Source organism: Paroedura picta, chromosome 7 (genome assembly GCF_049243985.1).
Source record: "Paroedura picta isolate Pp20150507F chromosome 7, Ppicta_v3.0, whole genome shotgun sequence".
NCBI classification, from domain to species: domain Eukaryota; kingdom Metazoa; phylum Chordata; class Lepidosauria; order Squamata; family Gekkonidae; genus Paroedura; species Paroedura picta.
In genome coordinates, this window is record NC_135375.1 from 103,165,677 (window position 1) to 103,183,543 (window position 17,867).

A 17,867-nucleotide genomic window follows, 5' to 3' on the forward strand; every position below is an offset into this window, starting at 1 on the left:
TGTTCTGCACAGGAAAATCCAGCTGCAAAAGCACATTGAAAGTGCATTATGTGTGCAGAATGGGCCCTACTCATCAAATAGGTTTAACAATTAGTTGTGAGATCCTTCCAAGCTAGTTACATGGCGCTATGTATGTGAACTTCATGGTGCTAATCCAGAATACTATGCAAATGAAGGATTATAAGTGAACCGATCACAGATATTCTCTTGAAGGTCTCATGGACCAATGAGTAGCCTGTGTTAAGGTCCAATCAGTTGCTTTGGCAGGTTTGCCAGACTGTATATAAGTTTGTGCTGTCTCTATGCTCTCCGTTTGGTATTCTGGTTGGCGTTGCAATTAATAAAGAGCCGATACTTTTCGAAGAGCTGTGCTGGTGTTTACCAAACCTGCAGACTTAATGGATGCTTAGAAATTTAAATTAGCAATTCAAAATGCTTGAAATAAGACTTATTGTATTTTGTAGAGAATGCTTCAAGGGTTATAATGAAAGGGCTGCTGGGAAGAAAAGTCTCTTCCTGTTTTATATTTGAGAGTGTGTAATGATTTCTGAGACATACAATGGGTTATGTAGCCCCTCCCTCGTTCCGCATTCCCCTTTCATACCGCTATCGTGTTTTCTAAAATAAAATAAACATTTGCAAAAAAATAGGTTTAGCAACAAAACAAATGCGCTCCTTGTCTTTCACGCAGGGTTTTCCCCCACATGGAAAGCAGGAAGCTCCTGCAGAAAAGAAGAAAATGACATCATGTTCATTCCAAGCATGACTCGTCAAATTCCTGAGATTTCCCCCTTCCTTTCATCTATATTAATCCACCCTACTGGGAGGGTGCTGGAAAAGGTCAGCTCTGCTTGGGGCAGCTCATTATCAAGTTTGGTGTAGTGGTTAGGAGTGTGGATTTCTAATCTGGTTCTGCACTCCCTCACATGAACCCAGCTAGGTGACCTTGGGCTCATCACAGCACTGATAAAGCTATTCTGACAGAGCAGGACTCTCTCAGCCTCACCTCCCTCACAGGGTGTCTGTTGTGGGGAGAGGAAAGGGATGGTGACTGTAAGCCGCTTTGAGACTCCTTTGGGTAGGGAAAAGCGGCATATAAGAACCAACTCCTCTTCTTATTCACAGTTTTTGCGCCCCCTTTAAACCTCTGAATAAAATAAATACAGTATTTGCTGGCGTATAAGACTACTTTCCCCCCCTGAAAAACATGCCTTCAAGTGGGGGGGTCGTCCTATACACCTGGTGCACTTCAGTTGGGATAGACATAGCTGCCCATAGTGGCCCATAGTACCGTAATGTAATGTAACAAACTCTATATTTTGAGTGGAAATGTTGGGGGGTCGTCTTATATGCCCAGTCGTCTTATACGCCGGCAAATACAGTAAATCTTTATTTTTATAGCTTGCCCTTCCTGAATATTCAAGGTCAGGGAACAACATAAGGTGACAGTCATTAAAATGTAAGAACATATATAAACATTCAATAAAACATGTATTTCGGGCGCCCCCAACTAGTTGCGGGGGGAGGGGAGGTCAAATCCTTAGAGGGTAGATCTTCTCTCAGTTTCCAACAGTGAGACCAGCATTTCTTGGCGGTCTACAAGGGCCTTGACCATAGGCCTGGCGGAACAACTTTGTTTTGCAGGTGTTGCAGAACTGGTTAGGGCCCCACAGGGCCCCCATCTCTCCCAGCAGAGCATTTCATCCGGCTGGGGCCAAGGCTGAAAAGGGCCCGGCCCTGGTCAAGGCCAGTCTCCCCTCCTTTGTGCCAGGGATCCTAAGAAGGGCAGAGTTTGCACTTACTTTGTTTATTCCATTGTCAATCCTGTTGAATTCAGATTGATTTGAACTCGGGTCTTCCTCTCCCCCCCCCTCCCCATTGAAACAAAAATGTGTTCTGCACATGGTTAGGGTAGTTCAGAAGGGGGGGAGCCAAGCCACTTTCTTGAAGGGGGGGGGAGAGGAGCCAAGTAGGGAGCCTCTTTCTTTTCTTGGAGGGGGGGGGGCGAGAGGATTGAAGAAGGCAGAGGAGGAATAAAAAAATCCAAGACCGACAGAAGTTGAGAGAAATTAGGGGCTTCTCCTTTAAGGCAAGCTTGTCACATGAGCAGTTTTGCCCAATCAGGGGTTATCTACCACGGATTCTTAAAATATTGAGCATTAAAAGCACTCTAAGATATCACACAATAAAAGTAGGGTCACTCCTTCTTGTTGCAGAAGGAAAATTTAAATCGCCCAAGATCAAAACAGAAATTGTATTCCGTGTAGACGGCAGGGATTGAATCGACCTGGGATTGGAATAAAAGCTCCGTGCAGTTTACACGTAGGTTTCAGTTGGAAGATCTTAACGCTCTTAATGTACTATCCTGTACCTCTACAGCATAGCTCAAGGAAAGGGATGGGGGAAGAGAGGTGTCATGGCTGCTGCTGAGGAACTTGGTGCGTTCGGCTTTCCGGTTGTGCTTTTGCACAGGGGTAAAGAGGCAAAGGGGAGGAGAAGAGGAGGAGACCGCCATCACAGCAGCAAGCAAATAGGGAATGGGTGTACATGGATGCCCTTCCTGCCTGTCCCCACTCTACTCACTACTGTTGGTTCCACCCAAGTCTTTAATAAGCCATGAAGTCCTGTTTGCTTTTTTTCCTGAGTCACATATTCCATCCATGGAACACGGTTAGAGTTCACCAAGCAGGGTGCCTGAGTCAGAGTTCAAAGACTGGGCAAGCTCATACAGGCGACAGAGCCAGGATGGGGTAGCGGGTTAGGATGTTAGACCAGGGCCGGAGAGTTCGGAGTTCAAATCACCTCTTTGCCGTGAACCTCACTAAATGGTGTAGCGGTTAAGAGCAGCAGCTCCTAATCTGGCAAGCCGGGCATGATTCCTTACTCCTCTGCATGCAGCCAGCTGAGTGACCTTGGGTAGTCACAGCCTGACAGTGCAGTTCTCACTGTCCTGTCAAAGCTCTTTCAGCCTCACCTACCTCACTTGGTGTCTGTTGTAGGGAGAGGAAAGGAAGGAGATTGGAAGCTTCTTTGAGACTCTTTTGGGCATTGCAAAGCAGTGTATAAAAAACAATGCTTCCTTCTAAGCAACTCTGTCTTGCCCTATCCTACCTTGCAAGGTTGTTGGGGAGATGAAACTGGCTTCCACTGGCAGAGGCTCATGGGAATTGTAGTCCATGGGCATCTGGAGGGCCGCAGTTTGACTACCTTCTCAACTGTTTTATCCTTGAGAAACCCCTGAAATATTCTTCTGGTTACAAAAACTCCAGAAATGGGGTGATCGCGCTGGGCATGGTTGAGATACATAGCTGTGAACATGGCCACCTGGGACCCCTCCCCTTCTCATCCCCTCCAGGCCCATCATTGGCCATTCTGGGAGGCAGGGGAGGTCAACATGACCATATATGGTCCTATCGCCCAATAAATTTTAACATATTTTAAAAGTATATAAAAATTAATTAACTCCCACCCACTTGGAGAACCCTTCCAGGGCCATCAAGAAACCCCAGAGTTTCATGAAACCCTGGTCAAGAAAACCTGGTATAGTCAAATTTTGGGATTTTCTGCTCAGGAGAAATATTCAGAATGTTTTTGACAAGCAAACAGATTGTGTCCAGAGGAGGGCGACAAAGATGGTGAGGGGTTTGGAGACCAAGACACATGAAGAAAGGTTGGGGGAGCTTGGTCTGTTTAGCCTGGAGAGAAGACAACTGAGAGGGGATCTGATAACCATCTTCAAAAGGCTGCCATATGGAGGATGGAGCAGAGTTGTTCTCTCTGCCCCAGAGGGACAGACCAGAACCAATGGGATGAAATTAAGTAAAAAGAAATTCCGTCTCAACATCTGGAAGAAGTTCCTGACAGTTAGAGCGGTTTCTCAGTGGAACAGGCTTCCTCGGGAGGTGGAAATTCCTTGGAAATTTTTAAACAGGGGCTGGATAGCCATCTGACAGAGAGGCTGATTCTGTAAAGGCTCAAGGGGGTGGCAGGTTATAGTAGATGAGCAACTGGGATGTGAGTGTCCTGCATAGTGCAAGGAGTTAGACTAGATGACCCATGAGGTCCCTTCCAACTCTATGATTCTATGATTCTATGATTTTCAGAAGCTCTGTACATCCAAGTTTATATTTATTTATTTATTTATTTAGATTTATATACCGCCCTCCCCGAAGGCTCAGGGCGGTTATCATATCATATCAGACTGGCTCTTCCATCCTAGGTCCCCCGTAGTCACCGGTCAAGGACAGGAGGAGATCCAGGTTGGAAAACACCTGAAAATTTGGGGATGCAGTCTGGGGAAGACAGGATCCTTAGTGGGATGCAGTGCCATGGATCCCACCCTTCTAAACAGCCACTTTCGCCAGGGGAACTGACTTTGTCTGGAGAAGGGCCGGAGTTCCAGGGGATGCTCAAGCCCCACCTGGATTTTGGCATCTCTACTCCATCCAAGATTTCCAATCGCTGCAGGATCTTCTGCTCCACTTGCTGATTTTCCACTGGCAGACACCCAGGCTGTGAAATTTACTTGGCCTCAGCCCGTGATCCGAGGTTATTCCACTCCCACGGGTAAAGGTGTCTGACTAGTCCTGGATCTCCTCCAACAGCACTCCTTGCCAGCACGTAAGGCGCCTCAAAGGGCACGTGGGGCGTTGCTGTGTTCTCTACGTAAAGGAAAGAGGGGAAATGTCACCATCACGGCATCATACAGAAGAAGAGTTGAAGAAGAAGAGTTGGGTTTTATACCTCGCTTTTCACTGCCTGAAGGAGTCTCAAAACGGCTGACAATCGCCTTCCCTTTCCTCTCCCCACAGCAGACATCCTGTGAGGGAGGGGAGGCTGAGAGATCTTCTGACAGGACTGCTCGGTCAGAACAGCTCTAACAGGGCTGTGACTAGCCCAAGGTCACCCAGCTGGCTGCATGTAGAGGAGTGGGAATCATATGCAGCTCACCGCTGCTCTGAACCACTATAAAGCAATTTAGTTCCTTCTCCTCCCATAAGCCACCAACAAAATAAAGCAAGCTTCTTTGAAAGAAACCCAAAGGCCTCGCTAGGACTATAATCTCATAGAAGTAGATTCCAGCACGGTGAGAAACCCCAGGAATGGAAGAAGAGCTGGGTCTTTGTACCCCACTCTGTACTATCTGAAAGAAACTCAGAGGAGCTTAGAATCACCGACCATTCCTCTCCCCACAACAGACACCTGTGAGGTAGATGAGACTGAGAGAGCTCTGAGAGAACTATTACTAGACAAACGTCACCCAGCAGGCCTCCTGTGTCCCATCATCACCTTCTCTTCCTCTCCCAACAACAGACACCTGTGAGGTAGGAAAGGCTGAGAGAGCTCTGAGAGAACAGTGACTGGCCCAAGGTCACCCAGCTGTCTGCCTGTGGAGGAGTGGGGAATCAAACCCAGTTCTCCAGATTAGAGGCTGCCACTCTTACCCACTGACACCACGTTGGCCTACTCTAGGTTGGGAAACACCTGGAGATTTGTGGAGTAAAACTTGGAGAAGGTGGAGTCAGAGAAGGGGAGGGAGGGATTTCAGTGGGGCATAATGCCACAGCGTCTACCCTCTAAAGCAGGGGTAGTCAAACTGCGGCCCTTCAGATGTCCATGGACTACAATCCCCATGAGCCCCTGCCAGCTGGCAGGGGCTCATGGGAATTGTAATCCATGGACATCTGGAGGGCCGCAGTTTGACTACCCCTGCTCTAAAGCAACCATTGTCTCTGTCAAATGGAGATCTGCTATAATTCCAGGAGGTAGCCCCAGGCAGCCAAACCCAGGAAAATGAGCTCAAACCCTGCCTGGAATCCTTTGTGACCAGGGGGGAAACCCTTCACAGGGTGAAAAGGCTCCTAGGATGGTAGACAGTTTGAAAGCTGATACCGAGAGCCCCGAGGCAGCAATCCTAAACATACTTAGTAGGGAGGGAGCCACTTGAGGTCAGTGGAACTTACTTTTGAGTAAACATGGGTAGGATTGCACTGAGTGACTTTTTTTCTTCTTCAGTGGAAAGAACAGAGGTCATTCCTGAGAGAATTGCTCTGGCCATTAGCTGCCAAGTGTTCTTCCTGCCCTTTTCCACCGAATTGTACAGGAATGTCACTTTCCCCCTAATTGCCTGGTCTTTTCCTTAACCCCCAGATGCCTCCTCAGCGGGAAACGTTCTTGGCCTGAGAGTAGCTTAATTCTCATCTACACATGACATAAGCCAGGAGTATGATTTTTTTTTTAAGTTCCTGGCAGCCAATCTGAGCAGAAAGAGCCCACCATTTTTATATTTTTACAGAGCCCATAAATAATTTTATGAACCCGCTCGCGTGACGTAGGGTTGGGTCTGGAGGGCCAGCCCTGAGGAGGGAGGTGTCACAGAAGGCTCTCCACACAAAAGTGAGAGAGATCCCAGGCCCGATAGAGACGGAGGAGTGGGAGGAAACAAATTACACCACCGGCATTTGTGTACAGCTCCCTTTTCCTCAAGCTGGTTTCCTGCTCTTTTGGAGCAGCTCAACACACAGAGAGAGGGAGAGAGCCAAGGAAGAGAATTCCTTAGAAGAAAGAAGGAGAGAGACACTGAGAGAGTTAGAGCCAGTCCACTGTACCATTTTGAAGAGGACAATCTGGCAGGACTTTTGCTGTTTTTCTGTGTGTCTCCACCGTGGTGATTTCTGACTTGGATATTTGCCTTTTAAGCGAGAACAAGCGAGAATCTTGCCGCCTTTCTCTTCCTGGTACAAACCATGGGCCAAGGAAATCAGCAACAAGTTGTGGCATGACAGCGGGAGGCCAGAGCTCATGGCCGGGTCTCGTGGAGAACATCCATGCTTGGTGAGTGCACATAACTCAGAGTCTTGCCAAAAGGGGCTGCGGCTGCTTCGAGAGGCACCTGCAGGCTTTCCATGTGCAGGTGTGACCATGCTTCCAGGAACATGCGCGCTAGCCAGCTTTCAAGAGAATGACAGTGTATGCTCGGATGTGAGATAGTTTATATTCTGTTCAACAGCGTTTGCCACACGGGGTCTCTGTTCTGTCATAGAATCCTGTTAGGGAACGCGGAAAAGGTCTGAGAACTCCCCTTCTGAGTCTTTGAATTACGAGGAGGGTCTTCTCTTGGGAGGAGAAAGAAACGGGGGAATCTGTAAGCCCACTCAGGACAACAGTCCTGGTAGTTTCATTATAAAGAAAGAACACCGCGCCGCTTCAGACTTCTGGATGCCGTCACCTCAGTTTGTTGCCTAACATTGTTGCCACTGCTTTGTCATAAATCTCGCAATGCTTTCTGAGCTATTTTTAAAGTGTTCCGGCTTCTTAAATCACAAGGATCTGAGCTGTCATCCAGAAGGTTACAGCCCAGTCAGAATCCCAAAGAAAGCCAGAGGTTAACAAAGAACACAGGGTGTCTGTTGTGGAGAGAGGAAAGGGAGGGCAATTGGAAGCCACTTTGAGATTCCTTCAGGTAGAGAAAAGTGGCATATAAGAACTCTTCTTCTATTTAAGAGGAAGCCAAACTCCTCTTGTGAAAAACCTCTAACTTGAAAACAATTCCCGAGATGTTAAACGTTATTAATTATGAAGTCTGTATTTTTAATTAATGAAAATATGGTAATGATAACAATAATAACAGAAGAAGAGCTGGTTTTTATACCCCCTTTTCACTACCCAAGGGAGTCTCAAAGTAGCTTCCCTTCCTCTCCCCACAGCAGACACCCTGTGAGGTAAGTGAGGCAGAGAGGGCTCTGACAGGACTGCTCTGTGAGAACAGCTGTATCAGGGCTGCAACTGGCCCAAGGTCACCCAGTTGGCTGCATGTGGAGAAACAGAGAATCAAACCCCACTTGCCAGATTAGAGGCTGCCACTCCTAACAACTACCCCAAGCTGTCTCTCCAGGTATAATAATAGCAACAACAATAACTTAATTTGTATAGCCTGCCCTTCCTGGTTGGCACAAGGCAGGAAATGAAAGCCAGTGAGGCGTAGTGGTTAAGAGTGTCAGATTAGTAGCTGGGAGATTTCGGATTGAATCTTCATTTGTGTCTTGGAAGCTTGTTGAGTGACTGCAGGCCAGTCGTACTCTCTCAGCCTAACCTATCTTGTGACAATAACATGGAGAAGAGAACAAAGTGAGCCACTTTACAACCCCACTAGAGAGAAAGGTGGGGTAGAAGAAGAAGAAGAAGAAGAAGAGGAAGAAGAAGAAGAAGAGGAAGAGGAAGAGGAAGAGGAAGAGGAAGAGGAAGAGGAAGAGGAAGAGGAAGAGGAAGAAGAAGAAGAAGAGTAGGTTCTTTTCTCTCCCTTTCCTCGCCCCACAACAGACACCCTGTTAGGGAGGTGAGGCTGAGAGAGCCCTGATATTACTGAAGTAGGAGAATAGGTTCTTATTTGCCGCTTTTCTCTCCCCGAAGGAGGCTCAAAGCGGCTTACATTCGCCTTCCCTTTCCTCTCTCCACAACGGACACCCTGTGAGGTGGGTGAAGCTGAGAGAGCCCTGATATTACTGAAGAAGAAGAAGAGTTGGTTTTTATATGCCGCTTTTCTCTACCCAAAGGGGGCTCAAAGCAGCTTACAGTCACCTTTCCCTTTCCTTTTCTCACAGAACAGACACCCTGTAAGGAGGGTGAGGCTGAGAGAGCCCTGATATCACTGCTCGGTCAGAACAGTTTTATCAGCACCCTGGCGAGCCCAAGGTCACCCAACTGGCTGCATGTGGGGGAGTGCAGAATCGAACCTGGCTCACCAGATTAGAAGTCCAAACTCCTAACAAATACACCAAACTGCCATGTGCGTGAATCTCTTTCACTTGTCTTAGGGCTCACCATCTTTCCATTAAGCGCGTTCCATATATGTGGAGATGCATATATGTGGATTATGCATGGGTGTGTGATGTGCGCATGTACTTGGAGAAAAGTCACGGCAACTTAAGAGAGAAAGAGTTCACAGGGTTGTTTAATCCTAGCCACACCCCTCCACGGACACACTCACATTTTTCTTCTTCTGAACATTCTCCTCCCTCTCCCAGCCTAGATTTTCACAAGCTCCTTCTGCTTCTGATGCCACATGGTGGAATTTTCCTGTCCTTTTGCTCACAACAAAACCCGGCTCTGCCGTGCTGGTGCCCCCCCCCCCCCCAAGCTGAGATATGTCCAAACAGCAACAGAGCTATTATTGTTGGAAAACTGAGCCAGCAAGAGCAGAACTTCCTCCACGCTGGATTTCCTTATTGCTTGGAAGGAGCACTGCGGTCCAGGGAAGAAGTCAATGGTTTCCCTCAAAACACATGCTTGTTTCCTTGACAGGGGGCTGTTTAACCGTGACTGTGCGCCATTACCGGTCAGCAGAGGGCCTGCATGCTCCATTCCTTCTGCCTGTTAACATTTCTGAGGTGCCAGGTTACAATGGATGCCAAAACTAGAGGGGCGTTTCATTTCAGAGGGTTCAGGAGCCGTTCATTCTCACTGGCTGGGCAGCGGAATATATATTTTAATCCTATGGCAGGTCCCAGTGGCAACTTGAGTAACTCCGACTAGGGATGCCAACCTCCCAGGGGGACCTGGGGATCCCCTGGAATTACAGCTCATCTGTACAGCATGGTGAGGTGGTTAAGAGTGGCAGCTTCTAATCTGGTGAGCCGGGTTTGATTCCCCGCTGCTCCACATGCAGCCAGCTGAGTGACCTTGGGCTCGTCACAGCCCTGATAGAGCTCATTCCACCAAGTAGAGACTAGGACTGAAAACATCTGCCCCTAGTTGTGGCCAAATGTACTTCCTTGAGGCCAGAAATCACCAGCTGGTGGGAATTTGCAGAGCGAAGTGCTCTTTGGGGGACATAGACAGAGAGGTGGTCCCTCAGGTACGACAGGCCCAGGCTGCAGATGGCCTTGAAGGTGAGTACCAAAACCTTAAACCCGATCTGGAATTCTGCTGGAAGACTGTGCAGCTGATAAACACAGGCCAAATGTAAGTCTTTCAAGGTGTTCCTGTGAGGACCTGGGCCACTGCATTCTGGACCAACTGCACTTTCCGGGCAAGGTTTTAGGGAAGGCTCACATAGAGCAGGTAACAGAAGTCCAGCCTAGAGGTGACCATTGCATGGATCACCGTGGCTAGGTGGTCCGGGGCCAGATAGGGCACTAGTAATTTTGGTCTCATGATCTGCACCTTCATATGAGCTTGACAAGTTCTCTTGAGACAATCCTGGGGTTGCCTTGAGAGCAAACCGGTCCCTTGAGGGAGGGGGAGAATTCAGACTAAAAAGACAATGCGGGATAATTTTCACAACTCCATTTTTCACAGTGCAGAGCTCTCCTGATGCTCCCACAGATGCCCAGGTTGTGATTCACAACGTCTTTGCTGACTCTGCTTGGCAGGGCTTCTCGTGAGCAAGTGTGAACTCACCTCGGGTGAGATCATTCAGGGGATCCCAGTTGGGACATGCCAAGTTTAACAGGAATCACCATGTGTGCTAATCAGAATATGCTGTAATATAACCGCTACCGACTTTCTGAAAGATGCAGCTCATAAGCAGAAACCCTTGCATCGTCTTAAGAAACCAGAGTCATTATTCTTGCATGGACTTCATGCTGCAGCAAAAACATATACAAATCTTCTTAAGGTGCCACAAGAGTCCTGTTCATTAGTGCTGCAGACGTGAACTTGAGTCTTGTTTTATCCATAAAGCACTCATTACAAGCTTGTGTAGCTGTGGCTTGTCGTGGGGTCTTGCGGGGGACAGAGTGTTTGGCCTTCCAACCGCTACTCAGTTCTGGTATTCAGAAATGGTAACACAGACATTTTAAGGGAGAAAGCATGGATCCTTTCAACAACAACGACAAACACACACACACATACAAATACAACCAGCAATGAAGCAGGGAGCTTTGTTTCAAATACCAAAACCTGGAGGTAGTTGAAAAGTTAAAAGTCTTCTGCTTGCACAGCCCTGAGGCTAACTGAGGCTGTCCCAGCCTGCAGGTCATATGTCACAGATAAAATGAGAAATGCAATTTTGATGTTATCTGCCTGACCACAGAGAACGGCTTTTCAGAGATTTACAGTGCCATCCTAAGTAGAATTAAGGGTATAACTTTGCTTAGGATGGTTCTGGTAGAAGCTTCATTGATGTGATCAAACTCTTGCCCTCTTCTGTAGCTCTTTGACAAGATTAACCCCTTGAAGTCCAGCCTATGTACATTTTGGTCTGATTTCTTGAACAATACATTGCTTTTCAGCTGTAGGGGTGAGATCTGGGGTGGGGACGTGCTTGCTCTCTTTAAGTAACCAAAAAGTTGTCACTTTGAGTTGGGGAGGGAGTGGTTCCTGTTGGTAGCACAGGACTGGCAGTAATGGCTTTAAACTACGTGTAGGATGGTACCGGCTAGACATCAGAGGGGGAAAAATTCACAGTCAGAGTAGTTCAGCAGTGGAACTGGCTGTCTAAGGAGGTGGTGAGCTCCCCCTCACTGGCAGCCTTCAAACAGTGGCTGGACAGATACTTACCCTGGATGCTTTAGGTCGATCCTGCATTGAGGAGGCAGTTGGACTAGATGCCCCATTATAACTCTACGATTATGTGATTCTGTGATTTTATTATTCTATATATCTGCTTTGTGTGTAGAAAATCCCCAGTTCAGGACCTATTAAAAGGATCAGAAAGTGGGCAATATCAAAATGTCCACTTGAGACTCTGCCAGTCACACACAACACTGTGGCATGTATCTCTCACCAGAATACATGTTTTTCTCCCAAGGAGGCCCTTCCCTCAGTCCTTGTTCCTCCTGCTGCTTGTGTTATGTGAACAATACTGTTTGGGGTTTTTGTTAAGGATGCTACTGGCCTCGGCTGACTGTGCCAGGCTGTGAAGGTGTTTGAAGGTTTCGCTTTATGGTGAGATCACTGTGCTTAGCTGTGAGAACCCCATTTAGTGGACAAAGCTCTTGGATGGGTATATCTGCTCCTGGGAAACTCCATAGGTGTCTTCAACATGCTGGCGGGAGCTCATGGGAATTGTAGTTCATGGACATCTGGAAAGCCACAGTTTGGCCGCCACTGATGTACACTCTGTGACGGCAACTCCCTGTAGAGGCCCCCTTAAGGCTACCAGTGCAGCTTCCATGGAGAGCTTTGATGAATCTTCTCTTGTGTCTTCTGAGGTGCCTGGCCTCAGGGTTAGGACATACTGCCCTTGACAGACAAATGGCCTGACTGAAAATGCAGCAAGTTCACGTGAGCTGCAAGGGGTCACATGTCAAACTACGCCAGTGGCCTCGATTGCCATTTTTCTGCTTTACTCTTTTTACTGAGTCATCTAGAGTAGCGATCCCCAACCTGTGGGCCACGGACCACATGTGGTCCTTTGACTAATTGGAGGTGGGCCCCGAAGGACGCCTTCTCCCCCCCCCCCTTGCCCTTTACTTCATCCCCCCCAGCCTTTTACAACACACTTCATTGTTGTGGCATGTCTGTATCTTATTTTGAAGGGATGTTTAAACATTAGCATAGCGATCAGAGAGCGTTAGGGCAGTGGTTGAGAGTAGAGGAGTAAACTACCCCCGGCGTTGAGTGGTCCCCAGTGATAAAAAGGTTGGGGACCACTGATCTAGAGAGAACGTTTCTTAACCAAATCTGCCAGCAGACTTATACCAACAAGGTATTCACAAAGGAGGACTTGAGGAGTCTCCGACGGGGCACCCTCTGGTCTTGTGGCGCCCGGCCAAGTATTTTTAGACAATGGCCAGGGTCTGGTGTGGCTTTTGTGCAATAAAGATCCTGATTGGCCATTGGAGAGCTGATGGCCTGTGCAGATTTTTGTTGAATTGCTCTGGCAGCAGCTGCCACCTCAGCATGAGGATCTTCCCTGTACGGCTAAAGGTGAGCTGCAGGGGCCATTTTGTAACTGTTGTGCGCGTCATGCAGGGGCCCATTTCCCAGTGCTTCAGCTGTGGGGTGTCCGCCATTGCCTCTGTGTCATTTCATTTTGGTTTTTTTTGGCAGATGCTCCTTTCCCCATTGGCTGGCTGCTTCGACTACCGTTCACATGACCATGCTGTCGACGTCGAACTGGAGGAGCCTCCGCCAGACTCTGCTGGTGCTCTTCACTTCTGCCCTCCTCATCGGAATAACCATGCTGGCCATCTCCTCCAACATCAATCCCGTCGGGTTCTTCTTCCTGGGAGTGGGAGGCCTGTGCTTGGTCGGCTACCTCATCAGCTTGGTGGTCGAGTATTACGTGAAGCCGCAGAATCCGCCGGAGGAGAACGGCTCAGCCTCGAGGAGACAAAGTCACGCCGTGTAAGCAACTGCATCCTGATCCCCTCTTCTGCGTAAATCTGCAGACAATTTAGAGCTGGGTGGCACTAGTGGTAGATAATATGGTAGAGAAGAGGTCCCAGGCCTTTTTGAGGCTCCAGGCACCTTTGGAATTCTGACTCTGGGTCATGGGCACAATTACAAAATGGCTGCCACAGGAGGCAGAGCTAGGGTTGCCAGAACCCCGGTGGAGGTGGGGATTCGACACTGCCAGGCTCTACCTCTAGTCTCTGGGAGGGAGGGAGGCTGACCAGGAGAAAGGAGAAGGCTTAGGCCTAGGCAGAGAATGGCAAACTACTTCCAAATGTCCCTTGCTATGAAAACTCAACTTTTTTACCATTGAGAAACCCCTGAAACATTATTCAGGGTTCGAGAACCCCAGAGGTGGCGCAGTCATACAGAATATGGTTGGGAAGCATAGCTCTATGCACACCTACCTGAGGCTCTTCCCCTCCCCACCCCCCTCCAGGCCCATCATTGGCCATTGGGGGGGGGGCAGACTGACATAACCATATATGGTCATATCACCAGTTAAATGTTTAACAAATTTTAAAAATATATAAAAAAATAATTCCTATCCATTTGGGAAACCCTTCCAGGGCTATCAAGAAACCCCCGTGTTTCATGAAACCCTGGTTGAGAAAGCCTGCCCTTCAGGGTCACTATAAATCTACTGTGACTTGAAAGAGAACAATCCATCATACCACTCATGTTCTGAGCACGCATTTGGGAGGGCTTTTGGTCTCCATTTTGAAGCTTACCATCTCAGCTGTGAGGCATATTTGAGACATAAGAGTTTGTCTCTGTACTTAGTTTTACTAATTAACACTAGCCAGAGCATGTGACAATGACAGGTACCGTAATGTAACAAAATCTATATTTTAAGTGGAAATGTTGGGGGGCCGTCTTATACGGCCAGTCGTCTTATACGCCGGCAAATACGGTTGGTGAAAAAAGACAAACAAATGAGAAATGTGGAAAAGAGGGAGAGAATTTAAGAGAGGGAAAGGTTGTTTTACCTTCCTGTAAAACCCTAAATACGGCAAGATCTGTCTAAGCTGAGGAAGAGAGAAAGGCTAGATTACTGGAGAAAATTACCTGCAGACTGGCAATTACTGAAGCAGCTATTAACATGCTGACTTGGTTTTATGATCTGTTAAGCAAGTTTGCTTGTCTTCGGGAAAAGGAAGTCTAGTCCATCCTGAAGTGCCCCTAGTGGCTGCAACCAGAACTGCATGTTAAAAATGAAAAGTGTTGGACTGGATGCATGAGGCCTCCATTAAGCTACAACTGGGGCAAAGCACGCCTCCTGCCCAGGGTACACCCCCTGTTGCTTTGCATATGGCTGCAGTGATGTCTTGCTTAATCCCTACCTTGCTTAAGTAGTGAACTACTGCAATCGTTTATTTTAACTACAATCCCCTTTTCTTTCCCGCAGAGACAATGAGGCATACGAAGCACCAACGTATGAGGAGGTGGTGGGAACTGGGCAGGTACCAGCCCCGACCGTTTGGACCATCACCTCTGGAACAGCATCCTCCCCAGGGGATCCCCCTCCGTACAGCGTGGTTATTGAGCCGCCCTCCCACAGTCAGACTGTAGTCGAGGCATTCAGCGTCTCAGTGGCCCCGGGCACACGGCGCGCCTCGGAAGCAGACATGCACTCGAAGTTGCGCCTGAGACTGGTGCTCCCTCCAAGGCTGCAACAATTAGTCTCCGATAACCAGGAACTCAAAGGTCCCGAAGAGAACCTGGAACCTCTCACACCGCCTCCTGCTTATGACAATGTAGCCGGCGATGAGGTCTTTGAAGAAACAGGCCAGCCCACAAGGCTATGACCAAAAGGCTGTGGGGCAAGGAAACGGATGATCTCAGTGCTGCGTTATAGCAGTGCATCTGATGGATAAGTGGACTGGCCTTTCACTTACTGGGAAGGTTCCTGATGGGCCACCGTTGGCCAGAAGCAAGCAGAGCCAAGCCCTGGCAGCTCTGCCAGCCCCCCAGGGGGTGTTTGGCTCTGGCCTTCTGGCAGCCACAGTGATCCGTGTCAGCTCACCTGCTGACCTACCTCAACATCGCTGCGGATTGGCTCAGTTCCGTCAGGGGGCGGGGCCACTTGACTTGCTCCTCTGCCGTTTTAACCCCGACACTGCTGGTAAAGTGGTGCTTGATAAAGCTCAAGTTTGTGCCGCAGTAACGACATTCGTCTTCAAGGTCTTACAAGACGAGTGGTGAGATTGACTGCCGACAGACTGACATGGCTGGAATCTGTTCTCTCTCTCTTGCTGTGCCACTTTCTTCAAATGAAGACCTTACTGCCTGTGTTGCACACAGAACAAAGCTTGAATAATCATGTGGGTTTTAATGTGAGTTTCCCCCTTCCCTTTTTTAAAAAAAACTCTCACAAATGCATGCATGCAGCCATTGTGGGACCACCTTCCTATTTGGAATTTTATTTTTTGGACTTTTTACAAAATGGATACTGTGCAATTCTTCCGTGGCTCACTGTGTCTTCCTAATACCGTTTACGGGTTCTGGGACTGATCGAGCCGGCTGCTTGGGAAGCTAGGCCTGGAGAAGGTTTGCTGAAATTCCCATAGGATGGACTCTCAAAGATATCTAATAGATGATAGTTGAGACTTGTGGGCCAGGAAGGGAAGGAGAGGATAGGACATAATCAATAAAGCGTAAGAAAAATAAATAAATTGGTGGTTGTGTCTGGCCTTGGGACTAATTATGGAATGTAAAAAAATAAAACAGAGGGGCCTGGTTGCACTGAGGAAATCGTTGGTTTCTGAATTGGTTCCTGGTTCAAACGTTTACTGGGTGAAGGGATTCATCTTAAAACCAGGTAGTATTCCTACTTTGGTCATGCTGTGGTATTTTGAGACATGCCCCGCTGTTCTCATTAAATTCTGTGAGTGGAGTTTCGTATTCAGCCAGATAAAAAACGAAGAGTACCGGGTAGGATATTACGTTCTGGAATTTACCTCAGACATTTTCAGGAATCTCCAGGTGGGTGTGGTGGATAAGAGTGGTGGCCTCTCATCTGGAGAGCTGGGTTTGATTCCCTGCTCCTCCACATGCAGCCAGCTGGGTGACCTTGTGCCAGTCACAGTTCTCAGGGCTCTCTCAATCCCTCACAGGGTGTCTGTTGTGGGGAGAGGGAAGGGAAGGTGACTGTAAGCCGCTTTGAAACTCCTTCGGGGAGAGAAAAGCAGCATATAAAAACCAACTCTTCTTCTTCAGTAATATCAGAGCTCTCTCAGCCTCACCTCCCTCACAGGGTGTCTCTTGTGGGGAGAGGAAGGGGAGGCAAATGTAAGCTGCTTTGAGACTCATTCGGGTAGTGAAAATTGGGGTATAAAAAACAATTCTTGTGAATACTGTAGCTTTTTGGCCTGGTCTTCCTAGCATTCCATGGGTGAAAGTAGGGACAATCTTGTATTCTCCCATAATTTCACTTCTCTCTCACTAGAAGAAAAGTTGGTTTTTATACCTGGCTTTTCACTGCCCAATGGAGTCTCCAAGTGATTTACAATAGTTTCCCCTTCCTCTCCCCACAACAGACACTCTGTGAGGTGGGTGAGGCTGAGAAAGCCCTGACAGGACTACTCGGTCAGAACAGTACTATCAGGACTGTGACTAGCCTAGTGGGGAATCAAACCCGGCTCACCAGAGTAGAAACTGCCACTCCTAATAAATTAATGCCTGAGCTTCCCAACACTGTTCAGCTATACGTTAAACTGCCCTTAAATTTTTAAACTGTAATTAAAAACATAAGGATATGTCAGGTTTATGTCAGAATGGATGTTGTTGTACACATTGTAAAATAGCTGCCATTGGGGGGGAAGCAGGGGCAAGTCGACATGACCATATATCAGGAGTGGCCAAACTGTGGCTCTTCAGATATCTATGGACATGCTGGCAGGGTCTCATGGGAACTGTACTCCATGGCCATCTGGAGAGCCACCGTTCTCAGCCATATAAAATATACACAGTTCTCAGTGTATATATTTTATTCATTTGATTTATATACTGCTCCTTATTGTGATGTCTCAGGGCCCTGTGGGTCATAGCACCCAGTACATGTTTCACAAAATTCAAAACTCTCCCACCCATTCAGGAATCCCTTCTAAGGCTGTCAAGAAACACCAGGGTTTCACAAAACCCTATTTGAGAAAGCCTGCATTAGGCTGACCCTGCATGGTACAGGGGGTTGGACTAGAGGTCTACATGGCCCCTTCCAACTCTATCATTCTATGATTCTAAGAGCTGGTTGGTAGTGCAGCCAGAAGAATTCACAACTGTGAAGAGAATCTCACAGAAGTCACCTGTTTTGTTGTTTCCCTTCTCAAATGCGAATGACGTCTTGGCTTCTCAAAATGTATGCATAGCCCCCCCCCCCATGAGCTGGGCACTTGTCACAGAAAGGTCAACTGGTGTGAAATCGCTTTTATCAACCGGGCAACCAACAGTAGCTTGTTACACTTCACCTTGAGGCCGATTCACACCATGGATCAGCATTACTCATCATGTTGACAATGGGATTATGGAGC

The 17,867-nt window shown here is 47.9% G+C and overlaps 1 protein-coding gene across 1 annotated transcript; it reads left to right on the top strand.

The window, feature by feature from the left end:
- Positions 1 to 6,401: 6,401 nt before the first annotated feature.
- TMEM139 (transmembrane protein 139) lies at positions 6,402 to 16,092 on the top strand. Its single transcript, XM_077345852.1, has 3 exons — positions 6,402 to 6,834; positions 12,994 to 13,290; positions 14,747 to 16,092. The coding sequence occupies exons 2-3, from the start codon at positions 13,037 to 13,039 to the stop codon at positions 15,144 to 15,146; spliced, it is 654 nt and encodes a 217-aa protein (XP_077201967.1). The 5' UTR covers positions 6,402 to 6,834; positions 12,994 to 13,036; the 3' UTR covers positions 15,147 to 16,092.
- Positions 16,093 to 17,867: the final 1,775 nt, after the last annotated feature.

Bases quoted from the DNA above. Each gene is read 5' to 3' on its own strand.
- TMEM139 (XM_077345852.1), top strand. From the start codon at position 13,037: ATGACCATGCTGTCGACGTCGAACTGGAGGAGCCTCCGCCAGACTCTG. The intron at 13,291-14,746 runs GTAAGCAACTGC...TCTTTCCCGCAG, and splicing joins AGGAGACAAAGTCACGCCGT to AGACAATGAGGCATACGAAG.